This window comes from Salvia hispanica, chromosome 6, assembly GCF_023119035.1.
Source record: "Salvia hispanica cultivar TCC Black 2014 chromosome 6, UniMelb_Shisp_WGS_1.0, whole genome shotgun sequence".
In the NCBI taxonomy this organism is placed as follows: domain Eukaryota; kingdom Viridiplantae; phylum Streptophyta; class Magnoliopsida; order Lamiales; family Lamiaceae; genus Salvia; species Salvia hispanica.
Window position 1 is genome coordinate 47,965,313 of NC_062970.1, and position 23,513 is coordinate 47,988,825.

The window sequence follows — 23,513 nt, forward strand, 5'->3', positions numbered from 1 at the left end:
TGGTGAACATATCAGCAGGATAATCAGCAGTACCTACTTTCTTCACCTCAATTCTCTTCTCATCTCTTAGAAAATGATACCCCACATCAATATGTTTAGTCCTCTCATGATGGACTTGATCCTTGGCTAAACAAATAGCGCACTGACTGTCGCAGAACACAACAGCTTGATCTTGATGTAAACCAAGATCACCAACTAGCTCTTGCAACCATATTCCCTCTTTAGCAGCTTCTGTTAACGCCATATACTCTGCTTCAATAGTAGACAATGTAACTGCAGCCTGCAAAGTTGCTTTCCAACTAACAACAGAACCACTAAGAGTGAAAACATAACCGTTCATAGATCTTCTACTATCGACATCTCCAGCGTAGTCAGAATAGAATAACCAGTCACTAAACAATGAGTATCACCTCCATATATGAGACCAACATCAGACGTACCTCTCAAGTAACGAAAGATCCTCTTCACAGCCTGTCAGTGCTCCTTTCCAAGATTTCCCATGAACCTGCTAACAACGCTGACAGCATGCGTTGTATCTGGCCTAGTACAGACAATGGCGTACATCAAACTCCCTACTGCATTAGAGTACGAGACTCGAGACATGATGTACTCCTCAACTTTGGATTTCGGTGCAATTTCAGATGACAAATGAATGTTTGTGGCACTTGGAGTATCAATAGCCTTAGATGCACACATGCCAAATCTTGACAAAATCTTCTCAATGTAGATCTTCTGTTGCAGAGAAAGCTTCTTCTTTTCTCTATCTCTATAAATCTCCATGCCTAGAATTTTCTTCGCAACACCCAAATCCTTCATATCAAACTCAGCACTAAGATGAGCTTTCAACTTCTGTACTTCAGACTTTGACTTCGCAGCTATGAGCATATCATCCACATATAGAACAAGATAGACCATAGAACCATCATCAGCTTTGTTGTGATACACACAATAATCATACGGACTCCTGCTGAATCCCAGCTTGATCATGTAGCTGTCAAACCTCTTATACCACTGCCTTGGAGACTGCTTTAGTCCATACAAGGAATTCTTCAACTTGCACACATAATCCTCCTTGCCCGGAACCAAAAATCCCTCTGGCTGAGTCATGTAGATATCCTCCTCAAGCAATCCGTGTAGGAAAGCCGTCTTCACATCTAGTTGCTCAAGCTCCAAATCATAATGTGCAACTATCGCAAGTAACGCTCTGATGGAAGTGTGTCTGGTGAGAATATCTCATTATAGTCAACCCCCTCCTTCTGTGTGAACCCTCTTGCAACTAGACGAGCCTTGTATCTAATGCCCTCATCTGCCTTCCTTCTTCTTGAAAATCCATTTGCAAGTGACAATCTTTCTCCCCTTAGGCCGTGGAACCAATTCCCAAGTCAGGTTCTTCAAAAGTGATTTTATCTCTTCTTCCATTGCAGCGAGCCACTTGACACGCTCACTGCCCGAAACAGCTTCCTTGTAGGTAGGTGGTTCACCTGTCGAAGGCTCATCTTCGACCTCATTGGCAACCTGCAATGCATATGCCATCATATCCTCAAAACCATAACTCAACGGAGGCTTCACATCTGTCCTCTTGGCTCTGTCAATAGTGATGCTTCTCTGACGAGCTTGTGGATGAACATCCGAACTAGAAGTATCGGCGGCTTCAGCAGTAGTGTGTTGATCTTCTCCACCTTGGAGTTGTGATTCACTCACATCGTGAGTGACTTGCAGCTCCACCTGTTCATCAACACCATCCAAATCCTCTGTAGCAATAGACTTCACAGTAGAGTTAAGTATATAATTTTCATCAAACACCATATTCCAACTGGGAATAATTCTACCCTCTGAAGATGACCAAATTTTGTACTCCTTAACACCATCTCCATAACCAACAAATACTCCCTTCTTAGCTCTTGGCTCCAATTTACCTTCACTCACATGATAGTAAACAGTACTTCCAAAAACTCTCAACATAGAGTAATTTGCAGGTGAATCAGACCATACCTCGTACGATGTCTTGCAATCAATGCCAGTGTGAGGTCCACGGTTGATCAGATAACCATCTGTGTTTACTGCCTCTGCCCAAAACTTCTCAGTCAAACCGGCTTGGAAGAGCATGCATCTTGCTCTCTCCAACAACATCTGATTCATGTGTTCTGCCACACCATTCTTTGTGGTGTATGTCTAACGGTGTGATGACGAACGATCCCTTCACTCCTACAGAACTCATCGATCTCAGACGAACAAAATTCCAGACCGTTATCTGTTTTTCAATTAGAGTCTTCCACTCTTTGAACTTCTTGAATGCCTCACCTTTTATGTTTCATCATAAACACCCAAGTCATTCTCGAGTAGTCATCAATCATCGATACAAAATACTTGTGTCCTCCAATAGACTTAACACGTGAGGGACCCCAACAATCCATATAATGTAGTCAAGTGTCCCTTTCGTTCGATGAACACCCTACTTTGGAAGCTTGCTGCGATGAAGCTTCCCCAACACACAGTATTCGCAAAAATCAAGTTTCTGCACCTTATGGCCCGAAAGAAAATCACAATTCAACATGATTCTCATGCCACGTTCTCCCATATGACCGAGCCTCATATGCCACAGCTTGGTCATATCCTTGGTTGCAACCTCAGATGATGCAATATCAGCAGAATTTGCCACGATGGAACTTCTCAAAACATACGAGGTACCCCGTTTCAAAGCTGTCAGAACCACCTTCAAACCTTTCAAAATACGCATTACTCCACCTTCACCTTTGAAACAGAACCCCTTACTATCAAATGTACTCAGGGATATATCAGATTCTTCGTCATCTGTGGAACATGCCTAACATCGTTCAAGGTGCAGAAGACCCCATCATGAGTCCTAATCCTGATTGCGCCAATGCCAACCACCTTGTAGACAGCACTGTTGGCCATGGTAACATTGCCTCCATCTATCTGTTCATAAGTGTTGAAATACTCCCTGTGAGGACAGAGATGATATGACGCTCCAGAATCCAAAATCCACACATCATTACAGTGTGGTTGTTCATCCGCAACCAAGGGCAATTCTTCTTCTGAATTTGTGTCATCGGTTTCTGCCACAGTCGCATAACCGTTAGCATCTTCCTTCTTGCCCAATTTCTTCTTTATCCTTGGACAATCAGTCTTCCAATGTCCTAGTTCTTTACAATATCTGCAGATGTCATCTGGCTTAGGGCAAATTGTGAATTGAGAATCAAAAGAACGTAAATAGAACGTGGTTCACCAACGTTGTGTTGGCTACGTATACGGGCAAGAACGGAGAATAAATTGTATTATGATTGCGGTTTTCAGATTATGGCTACATATTAGATCTGTCAGATCATAGATTTATGTGCTCTACTCCCATATATATAGGCACACATTAGACAGACTGGGCCTAGGAAACATAATCTTATCCCAATTAGGAAACCTAATCCTATACAAATTCAAGGCATACTAACAGTTGATTTATGTGACTGGATCCACTTGCTTCCTTTCACTAGACCAATCTCATTTTCTTTTTTCCTTTCTCTCTTACTTTACTAATTTTACATTAAAACCCGTGTCATTCATAAATTGTCCTATTTTTCGTGGACGGATGGAGTATCAATTTTTAGATTTACACTATGGATCAAAATAAAAACTTTTTAAAATTTTGTGAGTAAAAAACACATAATATAAAGAATATTCTTTGAATTTTTAGTTTATGTGTATGTAAATAGTTAGAATAAAATCATATTAGATGGGATATTTACATTAAAATGAGTTTTAAGTTTAGTGTAAATGGTGAAAAATGTTCTTATACAATTATAATAATGTAAGTGTAATTATTTATGCAGGATCAGGTGTGACAGTGATCTTAAATTATGGCCGAGAATTTGACTTTCCATCAAATTTTTCTATCGAAATTAGTGAAAACATTTACTAATGTGGACGTTGCTTCTGATCGAAAACAACGGATTAATTTATAATAATAATTGCTTCCTTTCACATGGCTTATATTTACTACTCCTATTATTTTTTTGTGCCATTACATTATTCCCAATCAATTTGACCATATTAAGTCCATGAATTTTTGTTCAGAATCACTCGCTGGTGCAAATAAGAAAAAGAGTTGAATCGGAAAATCGAATCCACAACGGCTAAAGATAAGAAGATATAACTGCAAAAAGGTATTTTCTTTTCTTTGAATGTATACCTTAAAACATTCACATGATTATGTTGGTTGGTATAGATTTAAATTAGTTGTTGGTGCAATTTACATTCTTAATTTGTGTCTTCTTTTACATGTAGTTTGGCTAGAAACATGTCGGAGGCCATCATCATAGAGGCGATACAGAAACTGCAAGGTTTTATGGTTGAGACTCCAACTGATGACGATAAGAAGACTGGTTACCGGAAGATGGCGAAAGAGATAATAGTTGAGCTGAGAACGGTGCTGGATTTCTTGATTGAGAAAGAACCGGGAGAGAGAAGCCGGCTCGATTATTTGCTAGCTGACTTAGCCGAGATAGCTCAGGATTCAGCGGACCTCACAACAGTCGTTCAAGATTTCTTTTTCAACAATAAATTGACCGAAGTCCTAGACTTCACGAGGAAGACAAGAAAGCGCATGACGGAGTTTGGAGCTGGTGAGAGGGTGACCGGAGAATTAGGAGCCGAAGGCGTTGTGGTGGGCTTTGAGAAAGACGTGCAGCAGCTTATTGGCAGAGCAATTCCTATTGACAGGCAAACCCTCGTGACTGTGTGTATCAAAGGCATGGTTGGTGTGGGAAAGACGACTCTCGCCAGACAAGTTTACAACCATCCGGCCGTCGTTGAAAAATTCAAGCACCGTGCGTGGGTAACCATTTCTAGTTACACAAGTGCAAATGAGGTGCTTGTGGAACTGATGCACCAGTTGATGGGCCGAGCAGATTGCAGAGTATCGGACAACCGGAGTCTCCAACAGATGCTTCAGCAAAACCTGGAAGGAAAGCCATATATTGTAGTTCTCGACAACGTGCCAAAGGAAATGTATTTTAAATCCATCTTGAGAGGTCTTCAAACAGGTATATTATCGTCTTTCTTTTTTATCTAAGAATTAATTCTGCATGCTTAAACATATTCACCTTCAGTTGGAGATAGAAACTAAAACAGTTTTACGAGGCATGGGAATTCTAGATAGAATGACAGCATCAGTAGCATAACGCACTGTCGCCACATAACTTGGTTGAACACAATTAGGATATAACAAGAAAGTACTCTTTCCAACAAGGAAAGCCTCTGGCTAATGACGTTCAACTACAATGGTAGATAAAAGTGATAAAAATCTCCAACTTCTAGGGACAATATATAGTACTTCTACCATGGAATAGCTAAAGTCTCTTATTCATAAAACTAATAAAGATAGTGATAGTGGCTGCATAGAAATAACTCTCCATCTTCACGTAACAGTCATTTATTAATGATAATGATTATGGTTGCATTGAATTAAGGTGTGTGATTAACTATTTCGTCTCCTGATTAATCTAATTATTCCAAGCACATTCAATATTTAGCTACTCAATTGAATGAATAAAGCTCAAGAATAATCAAAATCATCCAAGACGACCCTCTAAAACCATGCAAAATCCAAGTATGTCAATTCCCCCAAACTTAAATAATTGCTAGTCCTCAAGCAATGAAGAAAAGAACTAAAAGAAAGCTTGGATTCAAATTGACTTAGACATCATTATTGTTTCAAAAAGTATGGAATAGAAGAGCATATCAAATACAAATTCTATCAAGTGAAGCTGTCGAATGCACTTTTACTACTAACTCGTACATCACCTTGGATTCATGCTTCTCTCAAGATGTGTATGCATATTTCACTCTCAAATGTGTATGTATAAAAACAGTACTCTCAAATCAAACAAAAGTGAATAGTTTACCATATGTTTGCTTAGGTCTCACATCTCCTCTACTACATTGTGACAATAGATCAAATATTCGAAAGGTCTTTTCTTATTGTTGTCATGTAGGCTTTGTGGTTAAGTGAGGTGATATGACTAAAGTGACCTCTATTGTTGTAAACATCTAACTTCAATCTTTTTCAATACAATTTTGCGTCAAGACTATTGACTATGTGATGCAGTTACGAAAGACAAGACTCACAGGCTAAGAAAATTATGTTTTGGGTTTTATTTATTTCCTACTCCCTCATAGTTGAGTTATTGCCATATATAGTAACTTTTTTCTATTTCTTACTTTACCCTCTCTTACTTTATTCAGTTCCTACTTTATTCTCTCTACATTTACGGAACAACTTAGGGAAGAAACGAAGTAAAAACAAAACGGATATTAAATAGAAAACGGAATTGTATAACCAAAGTCGTTACTAACACATCCCTAGAATCCTATGAGTTTAGTTACACATAATTGAATAAGATAAAAACATAGAATAAAGGAAAAACAAAGTAAACATAAGAACTAAAGCAATAAAACCCAAAGGTTGAATCATTGTAGCCTTATCTTCTCTTGATTCCTTCTTCACCCTCTTGCACAATGAAGAAAACTCTCAAATTTATGCTCTAGAATTATGAGGCAAAAAGAAGATCTAAATGAAGATGTTTGAGGGGATATTTATAGTGGAAAAATCGAGTTCTATGAGAATAAGGTAAAAGATGGCTAAGTTTGGTAAATCTTGGGGATAAAGTAGGTCAAATCTGTGCGCCGCATTTTCGCAGCGGGCCGCTGCACCTCGGCAACGGTTGCTGCATAATGGTCCATAGCCTCAGACTCTTGGACAGTGGTCGCTACACTTTGTTGCAGCGGTCACTGTAAATAAACCGGTAGCTTCGGAAGCTCTTGTAGCGGTCGTTGGGCGTCTTCTTGATTTCAGCACAACTTTCTCCGGAGCGGGCCGCTACTGGTGCTGTAGTCGCTAGGCTCCAGCGGTCGCTACACATGTTGCAGCGGGCCGCTGGACTTCGTGAACGTTCCAGATTTCCAACTTCGACTTTATTATGTCTTTTTAGGCTCAAATATTCACAAATCTCACAAAACACGTCAAAATACCAAAATAGAGAAAATATGCAAAATGTGGACATGAATTGTGACTTTGACATTAAAAACAGACCAAATAAAAGCCTTAAAACAGTGCAAAATCCGAGCGTATCATCTGTTTCTCAATTATAGGACCTTCTATCTTATCATACAATTACTTAAGTTGATTAACTTGTACTCCCTCCGTCACATTGAAAATGACTCACTTTCCTTTTTAGTTTGTCCCAACTAAGATGACTCATTACTTAAAATGGAAATACCTTTATTTCTAATTTATTCACTCTCTCTTACCTTACTCTCTTCACCCAACACACAAAATAAAATTGCATAAAATCTCGTGCCACTCAAGGAAGGGGTCCTTGGGACGAAGGGAGTATAAAATATGTTCATCCAGTTGTATAGGATCAATAGATCTTACAAAGTATATGTTCATGCTTAACTTGTCATCATCCTAACTATGTTGATGAATGAGAGGTCGGAGTTTTGCATGCGTGTCGTTTGCACGTGTCCCTTCCTATTCAACAAGATTTATAAGTTCCCACTTTCTAAAATACTACTCCCTCCGTCCCGCTTTAGCAGTCCCATTGACTTTTCTGTCATCTTTTGGTAAAAATGATAAAAAAAAATAGTTAAAGAGGAGAAATGGTAAATTAAGAGAGAGAATAATATAGAGAAGAGTCTTATCTACATTATTGTCTCTCTTACTTTACCATTTCTCCACTTTAACTATTTTTTATAATCTTTACAAAAAGATGGCAGAAAAGTCAATGAGACTGCTAAAGCGGGACGAAGGGAGTATTAATTAGCATATGGTTTGTTAGGGTGTTGAACCCACGAGGAACGGTAGCATTAGTTATGCATTTCCATACTTAATAGTTTTGGCGATGCTGCCACGCTCTAACTTAATGGGGGAGAAAAGTGAAATACGAAATATAAACGAGAATTAATTACTGTGGGAACTAAAAGCACAAATAAAATGCAATTAGAAGAAAGCAGATAAACTAGAAGGCTGGCAGTTTGACAAACTGGGCAACTCAAACACATGCGAGAATATTTTTTATACTTGGCGAAAATAAGAACTCTTCGAAAATAAAACAGAGCAGCAACTTGCATGAGTGTTACTAAGTTCAAAAGCAAAAGGAATTAAGTTAAAAGCTAAGAAAGCATAAAACTGAAAAGCTAGAAATGCTATAAAAACTAGGAAAATGACCTCCCAAAAGGTGGTCTAAAAGTCTATCTAAAAGCTCAAACTGAACTGGAGGCTAAAGTGGCATGTGAAGTGGTGAAGAGTGTACTAAATTAGATCCTAATTAATGAGAAAATAGAGAGAAACTAGATATGAAAAGGTGTTGTATTTTGTGTCCCCTAACCCCTATTGTCCAATGTGCAAAACCAATGGACAAAACACTCCAACTAATGGTTAAAGAACTTGACTTCTAAAAGGTGATCCTAATTCCCTAGTTCCACTCCCATCACATGCAAGAAATGAGGAAGGAAAAGAAAAATGGCTGCCACACAATTACCCAAACCTTGAAAACACAAAATCATTCATTAAACCTCCAAAACATGCATAGAAAACATCAAATTAAAAGCTGAAAATTAAAGGCTCATTGAAGAAGATAAAGAAGCTTAAGAACACTTAAACATGGTGAAAGAAATGCTGAAAAACGGGACCAACATGAACCATGCAAATCGGACCCGACTAGACGGCAAAAATCACGAAATCAACTGACAATCTTGCATACATATTTTTTCCTTCCATTTTCTTCCACAAAATTCAAACACAAGGTTGGAAATGAGCTTAGAGAAACTGATTTATAAGCTTGAAAGGATTTTTAACTAGCAAGAAAGTAACAAACCCTAGAGCTAAACAACAAGCTAAAACCTATATATTCAAACAAGAACTAAACCTAAAATATTTTTTTGATGCTTTCTTTTTCTTCAAAACACTTGAACACAAACTAAAATAAAACTTAGAAGTAAATATAAATTCAAGCTAACAACTAAATTATAACAATCGAAAATTTAATGCAATAAGCCAACACAACTTAACAACAAGAGCAATAAATACACAAGAACTTAGAGCAATAACTACTACTTCAATATGCAGCAAAATAAGGCCAACACTCTTAACTATGGAGTTAAGATGTTGGCAAAAGTATAACCAAAACAAGTGCTACATAAGAACTAGAGCATTTAACCACTACTAATAAACTACAGTAAAAGATGGTGGTTGTTCAGCAATGAAGAGAGTATTTTTGCAATGAAGATGGTGGGAATGTCTTGGTAGTTGGTCGCAAGCGAAGTTAAGTATTTTTTTTACATATCTTTCATTTAACAAAAGATAATTCCTTTTTCTCATGCCTTGGACGGAGGTGGGCACGTGTCGCACAAGGAAGCGGTCTTGTAATTGTGCTCAAGTGGCTTATGCAGTTTTTCCGTCGGGTTCAAACTGGCCAGTCCAACAGCTCGGACAGTTTGCCATTCTTCCGATTTTCTTCAAATTCTTGCACTTTTGTCTCCTTTTTGCATCACTCCACTACAATTGCCTTTCTACAATGCCTCCGAACCATAAGCTCAATTCCTTGCCAAAATAGCATCTTCTCATACAGATATTCAACTAATGAGTGCAAAAAGTGATTAAATTCAAGTGACGAAAACTAGCCTATCAATGAACTTAGTTAAAAATAAATTAAAGAATGATGACAAAAGAAGTGAAGTTAAACACAAAGTGAAGGCGGATGAACACAAAACTAAATGTTGCTATCTTTGGTATTTGGCCACAATTTATATAAATTAAGTTTGTGGACATCCTTCAATTTCCATAATGTATAATGACTTTCTCAAATTGTTAACATGGTATATGTAATCAGGAGAAGGAAGTAGATTGTTGATCACCAGTCGCTATCAGATTACAGATGGCATCTATTATACTCACAAGATGAAAACTTTGGATTCAGAAAAGAGCTGGAAATTGCTTTTGAAAACAATAGATACATTTACAGGTAATGAGAACAAATTCTCGAAGGACATGGAGAGGAAGGGCAAAGAGATGTTGAAAAAATGTGGGGGTTTGCCGCTAGCTATAGTAGATGTTGGTAGGCAGAAAGCAAAGCAGATACTTTCAGGGACTAAATGGGAAGAACTTTTTGATTCAATTGATTTAAGTGAAACTTTGAAGTTATTGGAGCCGATGTATGATGGATTGGATGAAGAACTCAAGGCATGTTTCTTGTATATGTCATTTTTTAAGGAAAATGCAATAATGAGGCAAGAAAAGTTGGAGCAGATATGGACTATAAACATACAAAGATCTATTATTGAAGTCATGCTAACACGTGCATACAATTTAGTCAAAGAATCCATTATTGAAGTCGTGCACGATTTCCAATTCAACTTTGAAGTAAAAAGGTTACACATCAATCCTTTGCTACACATGTTATCCATCAAAATAGCAGAAAAGGAATTGGGATTTGAGATATTGAGGAATGATGGAAATGATCGACCCTCTCAGAGTCCTCGTCATCGTGTTATCCATTGTGGCAGAGGCAAGTTTAGCTACTCCACGAATCAAGACAAAAATCTTATTTCTCTCATCTTCCATGGAGGTGGGGGATATTTGGAAGATGCTAGCCCGTCTTATTGGAGGAGTTTTGAACTACTTAGTTTACTCGACTTGGAAGATTTTGGGGTGAAGACATTATCAGAATCTATCGGCACATTAATTGAGCTAAGGTATTTGGGATTGAGAAACAATTACATACAAGAGATCCCACACTCGTTGGAGGGCTTGAAAAAGCTTGAGGTTCTCGATATAGCTCTAAACTTTATGGTGAATGTGCCGGATATTATCCATGAAATGGGTAGCCTTCGTTTTCTATACATGTCTGACGTGATTCCCCGGAAGCCTTTGAAGGTAGATGCACTACAGAATCTCGAGACCCTAACCTACATCTCGATTTACGATTGGACATATGAGGTCTTGACCTCGGAGAAGATGACAAGTCTCGTTAAATTGGGCATTGATGAAATTGATGAAAACTCGCATACAAGCAAGCTCTTTGCATCACTGGCTATGTTAAAGAGATTTAGAACCTTTAACTTGCGAGGATTTCGTTTCAGAAGCATGCCATGTTTGGACGAGATTGGTGTTCTAGATAGTCTCTATAAACTCCGATTGGATGGACGACTGGCTAGGCTACCAAGTGCCATTGGATCCCATCGATGGATTTCTTACTTTGTCTTGGTAAATACTTGTCTGGATGAAGACCCCATGCAGGTGTTACAGAAAATGAGACGACTGAAAGTCATCAAACTGCGGAATGCATACACTGGTCGACAAATGGTGATTGCCGAAAGTAGCCTTAAATCTCTCAGAATCCTACGCATCAACGAGTTGTGGAATTTGAGAGATGTTCGAGTTGAAGGCGATGGAATGTCATTTCTCCAACAACTAGAAATCAAGAATTGTCCACACTTGGATAATCTCCCAAAATGGATTTGTTGGATGAGGTTTCTGAAGAAGTTCAGTATGGTAACAACCAAACACATTGCAACAAAGATAAGAAATTCGCGCTTGATCTCCAATATACTGGAAGTTGATATTAGTCCATAATTTTGTAAGTTGATATGTTTTGTTTGCTATACTTTTCTTCTTTCCCTTTATCCCCATTAGCTATTGTGTTTTTGCAATTAACTTTCTTTATATTCTTTACCAATAAACTATGATACAGGTGCACCTCTTGAGACAGCATATGATATAACTGAAGAAAGCATAGCTCAGAGAATTATGGAGTATCAAGTTTTATATATTTAATGGAATTGAGTTGAGCGGGAATTATAGCTCAATTTCGGGTTTTCTTTTATGGTTCTTTTCGAAATGTGAAGGGAGAGACGGAACCGCAAAGGGTCCAGAACATGTGCATGATTTTGTTTTGCCTGGGAACAATCAACCATTTGGATTTGGTCGGTTAGAATAGGAGGGTTCTGTGTTGACATTTATAATACACTGCGTTGATGAGTTAGAAAGTTAGTAATTTTGTGTTGACATTTTAATGTGATCGTGTTGACATTTTAATATGACCATGTTGAGATTTATAATACACTACGTTAATGAGTTAGAAAGTTAGCAATTTTGTGTTGACATTTTAATATGATCGTGTTCACATTTTTAATACACTGCGTTGATAGTTAGAAAGTTAGCAATTTTAAGAAAAATGTTAGCATTATAAGGGCATCCTAACTTGTCATTAATTACGATATTTATCATATTCCACATCTCATCACAACAGATGGTTAGCTCTTCTCAGCCAACTAAGATGCAGTCCAGATGTTCGACGAAACGCTCATCAAAATATATAGCTTTAGAAACGGAACATCAACGCAAGAAACATGGATTGATCAACCAAACTTGGCTTCAGATTAGAAGAAAGAAGCATGAAAACTATTTCAAAGATTATTCAAGATAGTAGTTTCATTCTTTCGAATAACGAAATTCCACGTAGCTCAAGTTCGTTATAGACAAAAGCACGTGAACTATAAATGCGAATTTAATGAATTAGTCGATTCAGTCAAGGCTCGTCGGTCGATTTTTTCCTCTTTCCTTGGTTCTTCACTTGGTGTAGATAATTGAGTTTTTATTTCTTTTGTGTAATCTCATGTGGCATTTCATCGAACAGTTGCAAATCACTTTTGGTATTGTTGTTCCAATAAGCTCACTTCGCCAATTTATTTTTAATTTGACTTTTAATTAAACTGAGTTATCAAATTAGTGAAATGATTTATTAACGGGGATTAGCAACCACCTAATTTTTTTTATCTATTTATCCTATTTAATTATGAATATGTGATTGGGTTTGCGCTTATTGCTCACTAATTTACAGTAATAACTTAATACCTTTTAATTCAGTGTATTAATATTATCAACACAAAATATAAATATATTAATACAACATGCAAATTTAAATATCAATACAAAGACATAAGTTTAACAACATAAGAAAACTGATAAATTTACGTCTTTGTATTAATTTTTTTAACAAACAAATTTGATATTAGTTACTTGCTTCTTTCACACGGTTTATATTCGCATAACTCTCTAAACCAGCTACACTAATTATATTGTTTTAATTTTTAATTCCCAATCAATTTGACCATATTAAATCTATGAATTTGTTGTTCATAATCACTTCCAACTCTGAAAGATATCACAGTCGTCGGAGTTGAATCGGAAAATCGAATCCACACCGGCAAACAAAAGAAGATATAATTACAAAAAGGATTTTCCTCTTTGTTGTAATATATTTTTGAATCCTAATTAGAGGCAAAATGTTTCCAATTTATCTAAATCTAAATGCACACACTAAAAATTGTGTGCTGTCGAGTTAGAGCTTTTACAAAAAGCTAGGGTGAAATGAGTGAAGAAGATTTACTAACCTGAACAGCATAGTAATTAATCTTATTCAGTATAGACAAAAGATTATTGTGATAATTTTTTCTATTGTTTAATTTATCCATAGTTGAATGATTATTATGATGTTATTTGGATTTTAGTATGTTTAGGATTTATTTTCAAGTGAAACTATAAAGATCGTGATTTTATGATTCTGGATCTGAATCATATTGTTAAGAGTAAAGATAAATTTAGTGCTAAACATATTACTAAAATATTGAATTTGGTTTAAAACATTCATTTTTTGAAAAACAAGTTCATAATAAATAGCTTACATGAGCACCATCTTCATTCATAGTGTATACTTTATTTTGTTTAATAAATTTAGTTCGACTCAAATACATTCAAAAATATTATTAATATTTTTATTTTATAGAGTATAATGTATAAAAATTAAAGTTTAATTTATTATTTTTATCGTTTATTTAAAGTTATAGAGAAAATGAAAAAATCAAGCTTTAATTTTGATGTTTTGGTAAAGATAAAAAAATGATCATATTTAATTTATTCAATATATATTACTATAATTATTGTATTTATTAAATCGTTTCAAAAAAGTCATATAGTATTACTAATTCATTTCAAAATTCGAAATCCTTCTGTCTGCTGTCAAGAGCTTGAGCTTCAGTTTCCCCAATTCAGTTCTATTCTTACATTGTTTCTGCAAAAATTCCGATGCTGAAAATTCCAAGGAAGATTTTCTTGAGTTAATCAACCGAGTTGGGGCTTTCTTCACCGTCGAGATTTCAAATTTACTCCTACGCCTGGTTCGTTTTCAAATTCCTCGATTTTGTTTTCATTTTTTGCTATTTTTAATTTTTCTTTTCAATTCCACTCTATAGCTGCCTCTTATTTACTATGAACGATTAAATTAGTAATTAGTTGTTGAGAATTGAGGTTTAAGTTTTTCTTCACATATATAATTTTTTTTTACTTTTATTTGGTTTTGGATGTGCAATTGAGATCATCAGCTGAATTATTGTGGTGTGATTGGTTGAATGGAATGAGAAAATTGGGAAATCAATCCCAATTTTGAAGAGTTTATTCATTTAGTATAATTTTTCTCATCATTATAATAACTCAAGGATAATTATAATTATGCTGGATTAGTATATAATTGCGCTGAGGATTAAGTGTGACAGTGATCTTAAATTACGGTCGACAGTTTGACTTTCGATTATATATATTGTGCTGTCGAAATTAGTAAAATGATTTAGTACAATGGATTAACTTATACTCCCTCTGTCCCGGATTAGGAGTCACTTATTGTTATGGCTCGTGTTTTAAGAAAGAGTTGAAGTGTGTGATAAATGAAGTGAGATGGTGGAGTGTGAAATAAATGAAGTGAGATGATAGATATGCTTGAAGATGGGTCCCTTTTGACTTTTGATTTTTGTTTTGGTTTATTTTAATGTAAATAATGGCATTTTGATGTAATTTTGATGAAGAATGGGGTAAAATTGTATGACCAAATATAGAAAATTCTAAAAATGACTCTTAAACTGAGATGGACTTTTATGACAAAAAGTGACTCTTAGTCTTGGATGGAGGGAGTAACTAATAGCTGCTGGCTGCATCTGTCAGAAACTATCTATTTTTTTTAATCTATTTTATCCTAATTAATTATGCAACTTGTTGATTTATGTGACTGCATCCACTTGCTTCTCTTCACATAAGCTATTAATCATATTTTATTTTTCCATTTAATTAATTTATTGCCATTCAATTTGAGTCTATGAATTAGTGATAATATTAATAATAGCAATAGCTGGCTGATTCGGTTAGAAACCAGCTACTCCTAATATTTTTATTTATTTTATCCTAATTAATTGTGTAACTTGTTGGATTTGAATAAAAGGTAGTAGTATAATATTAACTAATCTTATGAAAGTCAATTTATTAATTAATCTTTACATAGCAGCCTCATTTACGCCATAGCATGTGACTGCATCTACTTGCTTCCTTTCACATGGCTTATTATTATTATTATTATTTTCCATTTAATTTCTAATCAATTTGACCACATTAAGTCTTTGAATTTGTTGTTCAGAATCATTTCCTCTCTCTATCGTTCAAAAACACTTGCTGGCGCTAAGGAGAAGAGTTGAACCGGAAAATCAAATCCACACCGGCAAACTTAAGAAGATATAATTGCAAAAAGGTATTTTCTTTTCTTTGAATACTTTCAAATTCACATGATTATGTTGATTTTAAATGGATTTTGAAATCATTGGCTTAGAGTAAAATTTATGCAATCCAAATCAAATGTAAAAGTTTCTAGTTTATCTGAATCCTTCAAGTTAGAGTCCAATAGCATAGAAATCTTAATTAGAGTGTTAATATTGATCTGAATGATTACGATGTTATGTGGATTTTAGTACATTTAGAATTTATTTTGAAGTATTCTAAATGTACTAAAATGTCTAAAATCCACATGTCTAGAACTTGAGCACCTCAACAAGCTTAAAAAATGGTTTTAACTTTTGAAGACTAGTTTTGATTCTTTGTTAATGTATATTTTCTTAATTAGAGTTTATCTTGTGCTTTACAGAGTTAATCTACTATCATATCATTTTGCTGTTCTAAAGTTAATAAATCGTAAAAGATTAAAACAACAAAAGAAATGAGCAAATTTCAGAGTAGTATTATGCTACTCCCTCCGTCCCACAAGAATATGCACTCTTTCCTTTTTAGTCCGTCTCACAAGAATATGCACTTTTAAATTTTGGAAATTTTTTTCTCTCTAATGTGGTGGGACTCATTCTCCACTAACAATACTTTTATTACTTTTTCTTTCTACCTCTCTCTTACTTTACCAATTGTGCATTAAAATTCATGCCCAACTCAAAGTGCATATTCTCGAGGGAGGGACAGATGGGAGTAGTATTTATCCTATAAATCAGCCAGTTTTCATAGTTCGTACCCAAGTGTTCCAAAGTAAAATAAGGTTAAATTACTTATTCAAACTAAGTTGGTACACAATATTTAATTTTCGCTATCCATTTTGCCTGGAGAATATTTTTATTTTTATTTTGAAGAGATGTTTAATTTAGTGATATGATAGATTGATAGAATACTACTCCCTCCGTCCCAAGGAAGATGACCCTTTCTTGGGTGGCACGGGATTTTATGCAACTTTATTTTGTGTGTTGAAAGGAGAGAGTAAAATAAGAGACAGAGAATAAAGTAGAGATAAAGGTGTTTCCATTTTAAGTAATGGATCATCTTAGTTGGGACAAACTAAAAAGGAAAGTGGGTCATCTTCAATGCGACGGAGGGAGTATATTATTGGCTATTTGAAAATTAAAATGATCAAACAAGGACAAAAGTTAATCAGTTCGTTAGTGGATTAACTTGGAGTCTTTTTATACTACCTTTCGTCCCTCAAATATTATCACACTTTGACTCGACACGGATTTTAAGAAATATAATGGAAAGTGAAATAAAAAAGTTGGTGGAATGTGGGTCCTACTTTTAAAGTATTAGTTGTATAATAAAATGTGAGTAAGAATGAGTTAGTGGAATATGGGGTCCACTACCAAAAATGGTAGAAAGTGAAGTGTGACAAACTTTCAGGAACGGACCGAAATGGTAAATTGTGACAAACTCGTTGAAATTGAATACAAATAAAAAATTATTTATAAATTAAACATTTAAAACATATTACAATTCTAAGTAGCTCATCAAGATTTTAAATTGTTGAAATAAAATTATAGACATATTCCATCCGTCCCAACTTAGCTTAGTAATATGCCTTTCCGGATGTACCAACTTAGTTGAGTTATTATTTTTCTTTATGAAAACAAATATCTAATCATTTGTTTTTTATTTACTTTTCTACTTTACTCTCTCTTATTTCTCTTACTTTTCTCTTCTATATTATTTTGATCTTAATTTATTACATTTAATACATTTTTTTAATCTTCGCTCTAAAAAGAACATCCCAACTAAGTTTGGACCAAGAGAGTATTATTTTTAAAAACCCATATTTAAATATTTTAAAAAAAAAAAACTCATACTAATATATCAATCAGTAAAAGGAAAAAGAACAGAAAGTAATTGTTGTTAATATAATGGACCATGGAAACTATAAATGTAATTATTTATTCTATAATCACTCCAACGTATTTAATTAAATAAGTTATCCAACATTATAGTTCTAAGAGCCCTACTAATTTCAATAAAATAGGCCCAAAGGATCTTAGCCTATACGCACTACTAAAACAAGAGGTCCATTGAGAACAATTCTTTATTTTAGTATCAATTTATATCTCTTCTTATTATCAAAATTTCCGGGTTCTGGATCCACCATTGTGTCATGGTATAGACACCTTATTAAGAATTCTACCTTAATTCGTTTTCACTATTGATACTTGCAGTTTGGCCATAACATGTCAGAGGCCATCATCTCAGGGGCGTTACAGAAACTCGAATCTGTTCTGGTTGAGCCGCTAGATATGGATACCAATACTGAGGAATTGCTGAAAGAGGTGATAGATGAGCTGAGAGAGATGCTGGATTTCTGGAGAAGGAAAGATTCGAGAAAGAGGAGCATGCTAAATTATTTGCTAGCTGACTTTGCTGAGATAGCTCAATATTCAGCAGACCTCACAATACACATTCATGAGGACAAATTCTACAATGTTATATTTCCTTTCCTATGCATCCTGACGCGGACAAGACGCCACATGGAGAGGTTTGTAGTTGGTAAAGGTGTGAGCAGTGTTGGAGAAGACGAAGGTGTGGTGGTGGGCTTGGAGAAAGACGTGCAACAGCTTATTGGCAAAGTGATTCTTAACGAGGAGTTGCAGCATTACATGACTTTGTGTATCAAAGGCATGATTGGTGTGGGAAAGACGACTCTTGCCAGAAGAGTATACAACCACACGGCCATCGTTGAAAAATTCAAGCACCGCCGTGCATGGATAAGCATGTCACCTAACATAAGCATACATGAGGTGCTTGTGGAACTGGTAAAGCAGATGTTGGTGGAACTTGATGGAGATTCGTTGTTGCTCGAGGAAATGGACAACCGCAGTCTTCGACAGATGCTTTGCCAACACATGGAAGGAATGCCATATTTCATAGTTCTCGACAACATGCCGAGAGAATTGCTTTTGTTATCCTTCTATATAGATCTTCCAACAGGTATCTACTTCCGTTTTGTTTATCTTAGAAAGATACTCCCTCCGTCCCGTTTAAGATGTTCACCTTTTCTTTTTAGTTTGTCCACTCAAGATGTCTACTTTACATATTTAAAAATAAATCTCTCTCTCCTCATTAAAATATTTAACTACTCTCTCCGTCCCTATTAATTCGTCACCATAAGACCCAGCACGAGTTTTAAGAAATATAATAGAAAGTGGGTAGAAAAGTTAGTGGTATGTGGGTCTTACTTTTATATACTCATACTAGTTTTACAATAAAAATGTGAGTGTAAATGAGTTAGTGGAATGTAGGGTCCACTACTAAAAATGGTAAAAGTGAAAGGTTACAAATTTTTAGTGACGGACGAAAAAGGAAATAGGTGACAAATTTTCAGGAACGGAGGGAGTACTTTTTTGTTTCTATTACTTCATCTAACAAATCCTCCTAAAATCCCGTTTCATTCAAGAATGTGGACATCTTGAGTGGGATGATGGGAGTAATTTTTATTCTTCTTAATAGGTCTTGAACAGTAGTGCATGTTTGTCTTTATTTCTTTATCTTTTTTATTGTTAAAATAATAAAAATTTAAAGACTGTGATAAGGGAATCCCTTATCAGGGGTTTCATCGGCGGCGAGAGTCGCTCGACAATCGCAACGTCCGTTACAATTGGGAAACCCGTCGAACAAGACGATAGAATTATGATTTGAGAGAGTATAGCGAAAATTCTAAAGTAGATTTGTTATTTCTCTAGGGAAAAGTCACCTATTTATAATCTAGGACCCCAGGATTGATTCGACTTTCTTATACGAGGAAAGAATCAATAAAGAAAACCTGGAAAGAAGCTTATAGATAAGCTCGACTTTATTGTTTATAAAATAAGTAAAACATAAAATGAGGAAATAAAATGACTACTTTCTATACAAAAATAAACTAGCTAGCTAGTGAGAGGCGAAATCTTGGAATCTCTTTGGCGGACGAGTCTGACGACGTGGTTGAGGAGTCTTCATGTAGTTCACCGGCTTTGTTTGTTCTATTGCATTTGTCTCAAACTTCACCCCCCGTTCGTCTCACTTCTCAAATTGTCACTCTTGGAGTGGGCACGGGTTTTAAGAAATGTAAAAAAAAGTTGGTTGGAAAAGTTAGTGGAATGTAGGACCCACTTTTTTATATTGGTTTTATAATAAAATGTGTGTGAAGTGAGTTAGTAGGATGTGGGACCTACTTATCATTTATGGTAAAAATGAAGTGTGATAATTAAGTTGGGCCAGACCGAAATCGAAAAGAGTGACAATTAAGTCGGGACGGAGGGATTAAAATATAAGAGAGATCAATAAAAAAAGCTATTGAAATATTGTTAGTGGAGCATTAACGAACATATTCACTTCGTTCCACTGTGAGTAATTGATTTTTCCTTTCCGATCTTCCTACTACAAGTATTGAGCTAAAAAAACATCTAATCACTCTAATTTTATTAAATCTTCTACTCCACTCTCTTTTAGTTTATTCTTTCTCGTACTTCCACTTATTTCAATATACATATTATTTTCTTAAATCTCGTGCCGAAAAGAAACCAATCACATGGGGCGGGACGCAGGGAGTATACAAATAGTTCAGCAGCCTTATGAGTTTTATCTTTTCATTGCGTCAAGTTTTTAACATGGTATATAATCAGGTCATGGATGTAGAATGTTGATCACCTGTCAGCAAGAGCTTCCAGCTGAAGACATCTTTTATACTCACGAGATGAAAGCTTTGGATTCTGAAAAGAGCTGGAAATTGTTTTCAAAAACAATTGATAAATTTACAAGTTGTGAGAACAAATTCTCAAAGGAGTTGGAGTGGAAGGCCAAAGAGATGTTGAAAAAATGTGGGGGTTTGCCGATGGCTATAATAAATGTTGGAAGGCAGAAAGCAGAACAGAGACTTTCAGGTATTGAATGGGAAGAACTTTTTGATTCAATTGATTTGAGTGAATCATTGAAGTCATTGGAGCCGATGTATCATGAATTGGATGAAATACGTCAGTCATGTTTCTTGCATATGTCCTTTTTTAAGGAAAATGCAATAATGAGAGAAGAAAAGTTGGATCATATTTGGACTATAACTGGAACAAATACTCGAAGAACTTCGGAAGATGGAGAAGTAATAAACATATCACGATTTCATATAGACTATTTAGTCAGTGAATCCATTATTGAAGTTGTGCACGATTTCCGATACTATGAAGTAAAAAGGTGTCGCACCAATCTTTTACTACACATGCTATCCATCAAAATAGCACAGGAGAAATTGGGGTTGGAGATAATAAGGAATGATGGAAATGATCGGCCCTCTCAGAGTCCTCGTCATCGTATTATCCATTGTGGCAGAGACAAGTTCAATCACTCAACGAATCAAGAAAAAAATCTTGTTTCACTCATCTTCCACGGAGGTGGGGACTTCTTGGACAATGCTACCTCGTCTTATTGGAAGAGTTTTGACATACTCAGCATACTTGACATGGAAGATTTTGGAGTGAAGACTTTGTCGGAAACTATTGGCACATTGATGGAGTTAAGGTATTTGGGATTGAGAAACAATTACATACAAGAGATCCCATACTCATTGGGCGGCTTGAAAAGGCTTGAGGTTTTCGATATAGCTCTAAACTTTATGGTGGAGGTGCCAGATATTATCAATGAAATGGCTAGCCTTTGTCATCTTTATATGTCTGATGTGATTTACCCAAAGCCTTTGAAAGTAGATGCGCCACTTAATCTCGAGACCCTAACCTACATCTCGATTTATGATTGGACATATGAGGTCTCGAGCTTGGAGAAGATGACTCGTCTCCAGTAAATTGGGCATTGAAGAAGTTGATGAAAACTCGGTTGTAAGCAAGCTCTTTCAGTCACTAGCTAAGTTGAAGTACTTCAAGCGTCTCACCTTGAGAGGGTTTCGTTTCAGAAGCATGGCATGTTTGGACGAGATTGGTGTTCTAGATAATATCTGTAAACTCCGACTGGATGGACGCCTAGCTAGACTACCAAGTAAAATTGAATCCCTTGGAAATCTTTGGTACTTGGTTTTGGTAAACACTAGTCTTGACGAAGACCCCATGCCAGTATTACAGGAAATGCCCGAACTAAGAGTTCTCAAACTGCGGAATGCATACAATGGTCGAAAAATGGTGGTTGAGAAGTTCGGATTTCCCAATCTCGAAATCCTACGGATCAATGAGTTGTGGAATTTGAGAGATATATGTGTTGAAGATGGTGGCATGGAGAATCTGGGACAACTAGAGATCAAGAATTGTCCACTCCTGGAGACCCTCCCAGAACAAATCGAGTGGATGAGTTGTCTGAGGAAGTTTAAGATGGTAACAACCAAACACATTGCAATAAAGATCAGATATTCAAGCTTGATCTCCAATATAACAGAAGTGGATATTAGCCCATAATTTTGTAAGTTGATGTAGTATTTTGTTTATTGGCATTTGGATGGTGTATACTCTACTTTTCTTCTTTCCTTTTTCCAACTTTGTTATTGTGTGTTTGTGATTAACTTTGTTTATACTCTTCTGATACAGAGTTCCCCATTGAATGATGGCATGGAGGATACAGCAGAGCATTACGAAGAAGTCCAAGCCGGTGCAACAGATCACTACCCAATTCACTCCCTTGATCATTCTCCAGAGATTCATCAACTCCCAATTACACATACTTCCCGAGAAGCTCGAAAAAACCCACTGCAAATGTGTTCACGACCCCGTCCTCGTTACAGTTCTTTGAATAGTGTGATGTATTGGCTGAGTTAAGGTATTTGGGATTGAGAAACAATTACATACAAGAGATCCCGCGCTCATTTGGGGGCTTGAAAAAGCTTGAGGTTTTCGATATAGCGCTAAACTTTATGGTGGAGGTGCCAGATACTCTCATTGGAATGGGTGGCCTTAGTCATCTTTACATGTCTGATGTGATTTACCGGAAGCCTTTGAAGGTAGATGCGCTACATAATCTTGAGACCCTAACCTTTATCTCGATTTATGATTGCACGTATGAGGTCTCGAGCTTGGAGGAGATGGCTCGTCTCCATAAATTGGGCATTGAAGAAGTTGATGAAAACTCGGTTGTAAGCAAGCTCTTTCCATCTCCATCTAAGTTGAAGAACTTTGAGCGTCTTACCTTGAGAGGGTTTCGTTTCAGAAGCATGGCATGTTTGGACGAGATTGGTGTTCTAGAAGTCTCTATAAACTCCGACTGGATGGACGCCTAGCTAGACTACCAAGTGCCCTTGAATCCCTTCAAAGTCTTTTTTACTTGGTTTTGGTAAATACTTGTCTTGACGAAGACCCCATGCCAACATTACACAAAATGCCCGAACTAAGAGGTCTCAAACTGCGGAATGCATACACTGGTCGACAAATGGTGATCGAGGAGCTCGGATTTCCCCATCTCAGGATCCTGCTCATCAATGAGTTGTGGAATTTGAGAGATGTTACAGTTGGAAAAAGAGGTATGCCGCATCTAGAAGAACTAGAAATCAAGAATTGTCCACGCCTCGAGACCCTCCCGGAAGAGATTGGGTCGATGGATGAGATGAGGAAGTTAAAGATGGTAACAACTAAACGCATTGCAACAAAGACCAGAAATTCAAGCTTGATCTCCAATACTACTATAATGGAAGTGGAAATCAGTCCATGACAATGTAAGTTGATGTATTTTGTTTATTGGCATTTGGATTGCATACTTTTGCTTCTTACCTTTTTCCCCCTTTGTTATTGTATGTTTGCAATTAACTTTGTTTATAGTCTTCACCAACAAACTATGATACCTCTTTCCCCCTCTGTTATTACTCCATCATCTGTCTCACAATAAGAGTCACAATTAACTTATTGGGGGACGG

The 23,513-nt window shown here is 36.1% G+C and overlaps 2 protein-coding genes across 2 annotated transcripts; both read left to right on the forward strand.

Moving 5' to 3' along the window:
• The first annotated feature begins 9,970 nt into the window (after window positions 1–9,970).
• LOC125195621 (probable disease resistance protein At1g58602) lies at window positions 9,971–11,644 on the forward strand. Its single transcript, XM_048093754.1, has one exon. It carries the CDS (start codon window positions 9,971–9,973, stop codon window positions 11,642–11,644), a length of 1,674 nt encoding a protein of 557 aa, XP_047949711.1.
• Window positions 11,645–15,565: 3,921 nt separating this feature from the next.
• LOC125191743 (putative disease resistance RPP13-like protein 3) lies at window positions 15,566–22,405 on the forward strand. Its single transcript, XM_048089149.1, has 4 exons — window positions 15,566–15,641; window positions 17,860–18,628; window positions 20,302–22,072; window positions 22,198–22,405. Exons 2-3 carry the CDS (start codon window positions 17,872–17,874, stop codon window positions 21,465–21,467), a joined length of 1,923 nt encoding a protein of 640 aa, XP_047945106.1. The 5' UTR covers window positions 15,566–15,641; window positions 17,860–17,871; the 3' UTR covers window positions 21,468–22,072; window positions 22,198–22,405.
• The last annotated feature ends 1,108 nt before the right edge of the window (window positions 22,406–23,513 follow it).

Coding starts and splice junctions, on each gene's coding strand:
- LOC125195621 (XM_048093754.1), top strand. CDS start 9,971: ATGAAAACTTTGGATTCAGAAAAGAGCTGGAAATTGCTTTTGAAAACA.
- LOC125191743 (XM_048089149.1), top strand. CDS start 17,872: ATGTCAGAGGCCATCATCTCAGGGGCGTTACAGAAACTCGAATCTGTT. Junction 18,629..20,301: donor CTATATAGATCTTCCAACAG/GTATCTACTTCC, acceptor GTATATAATCAG/GTCATGGATGTAGAATGTTG.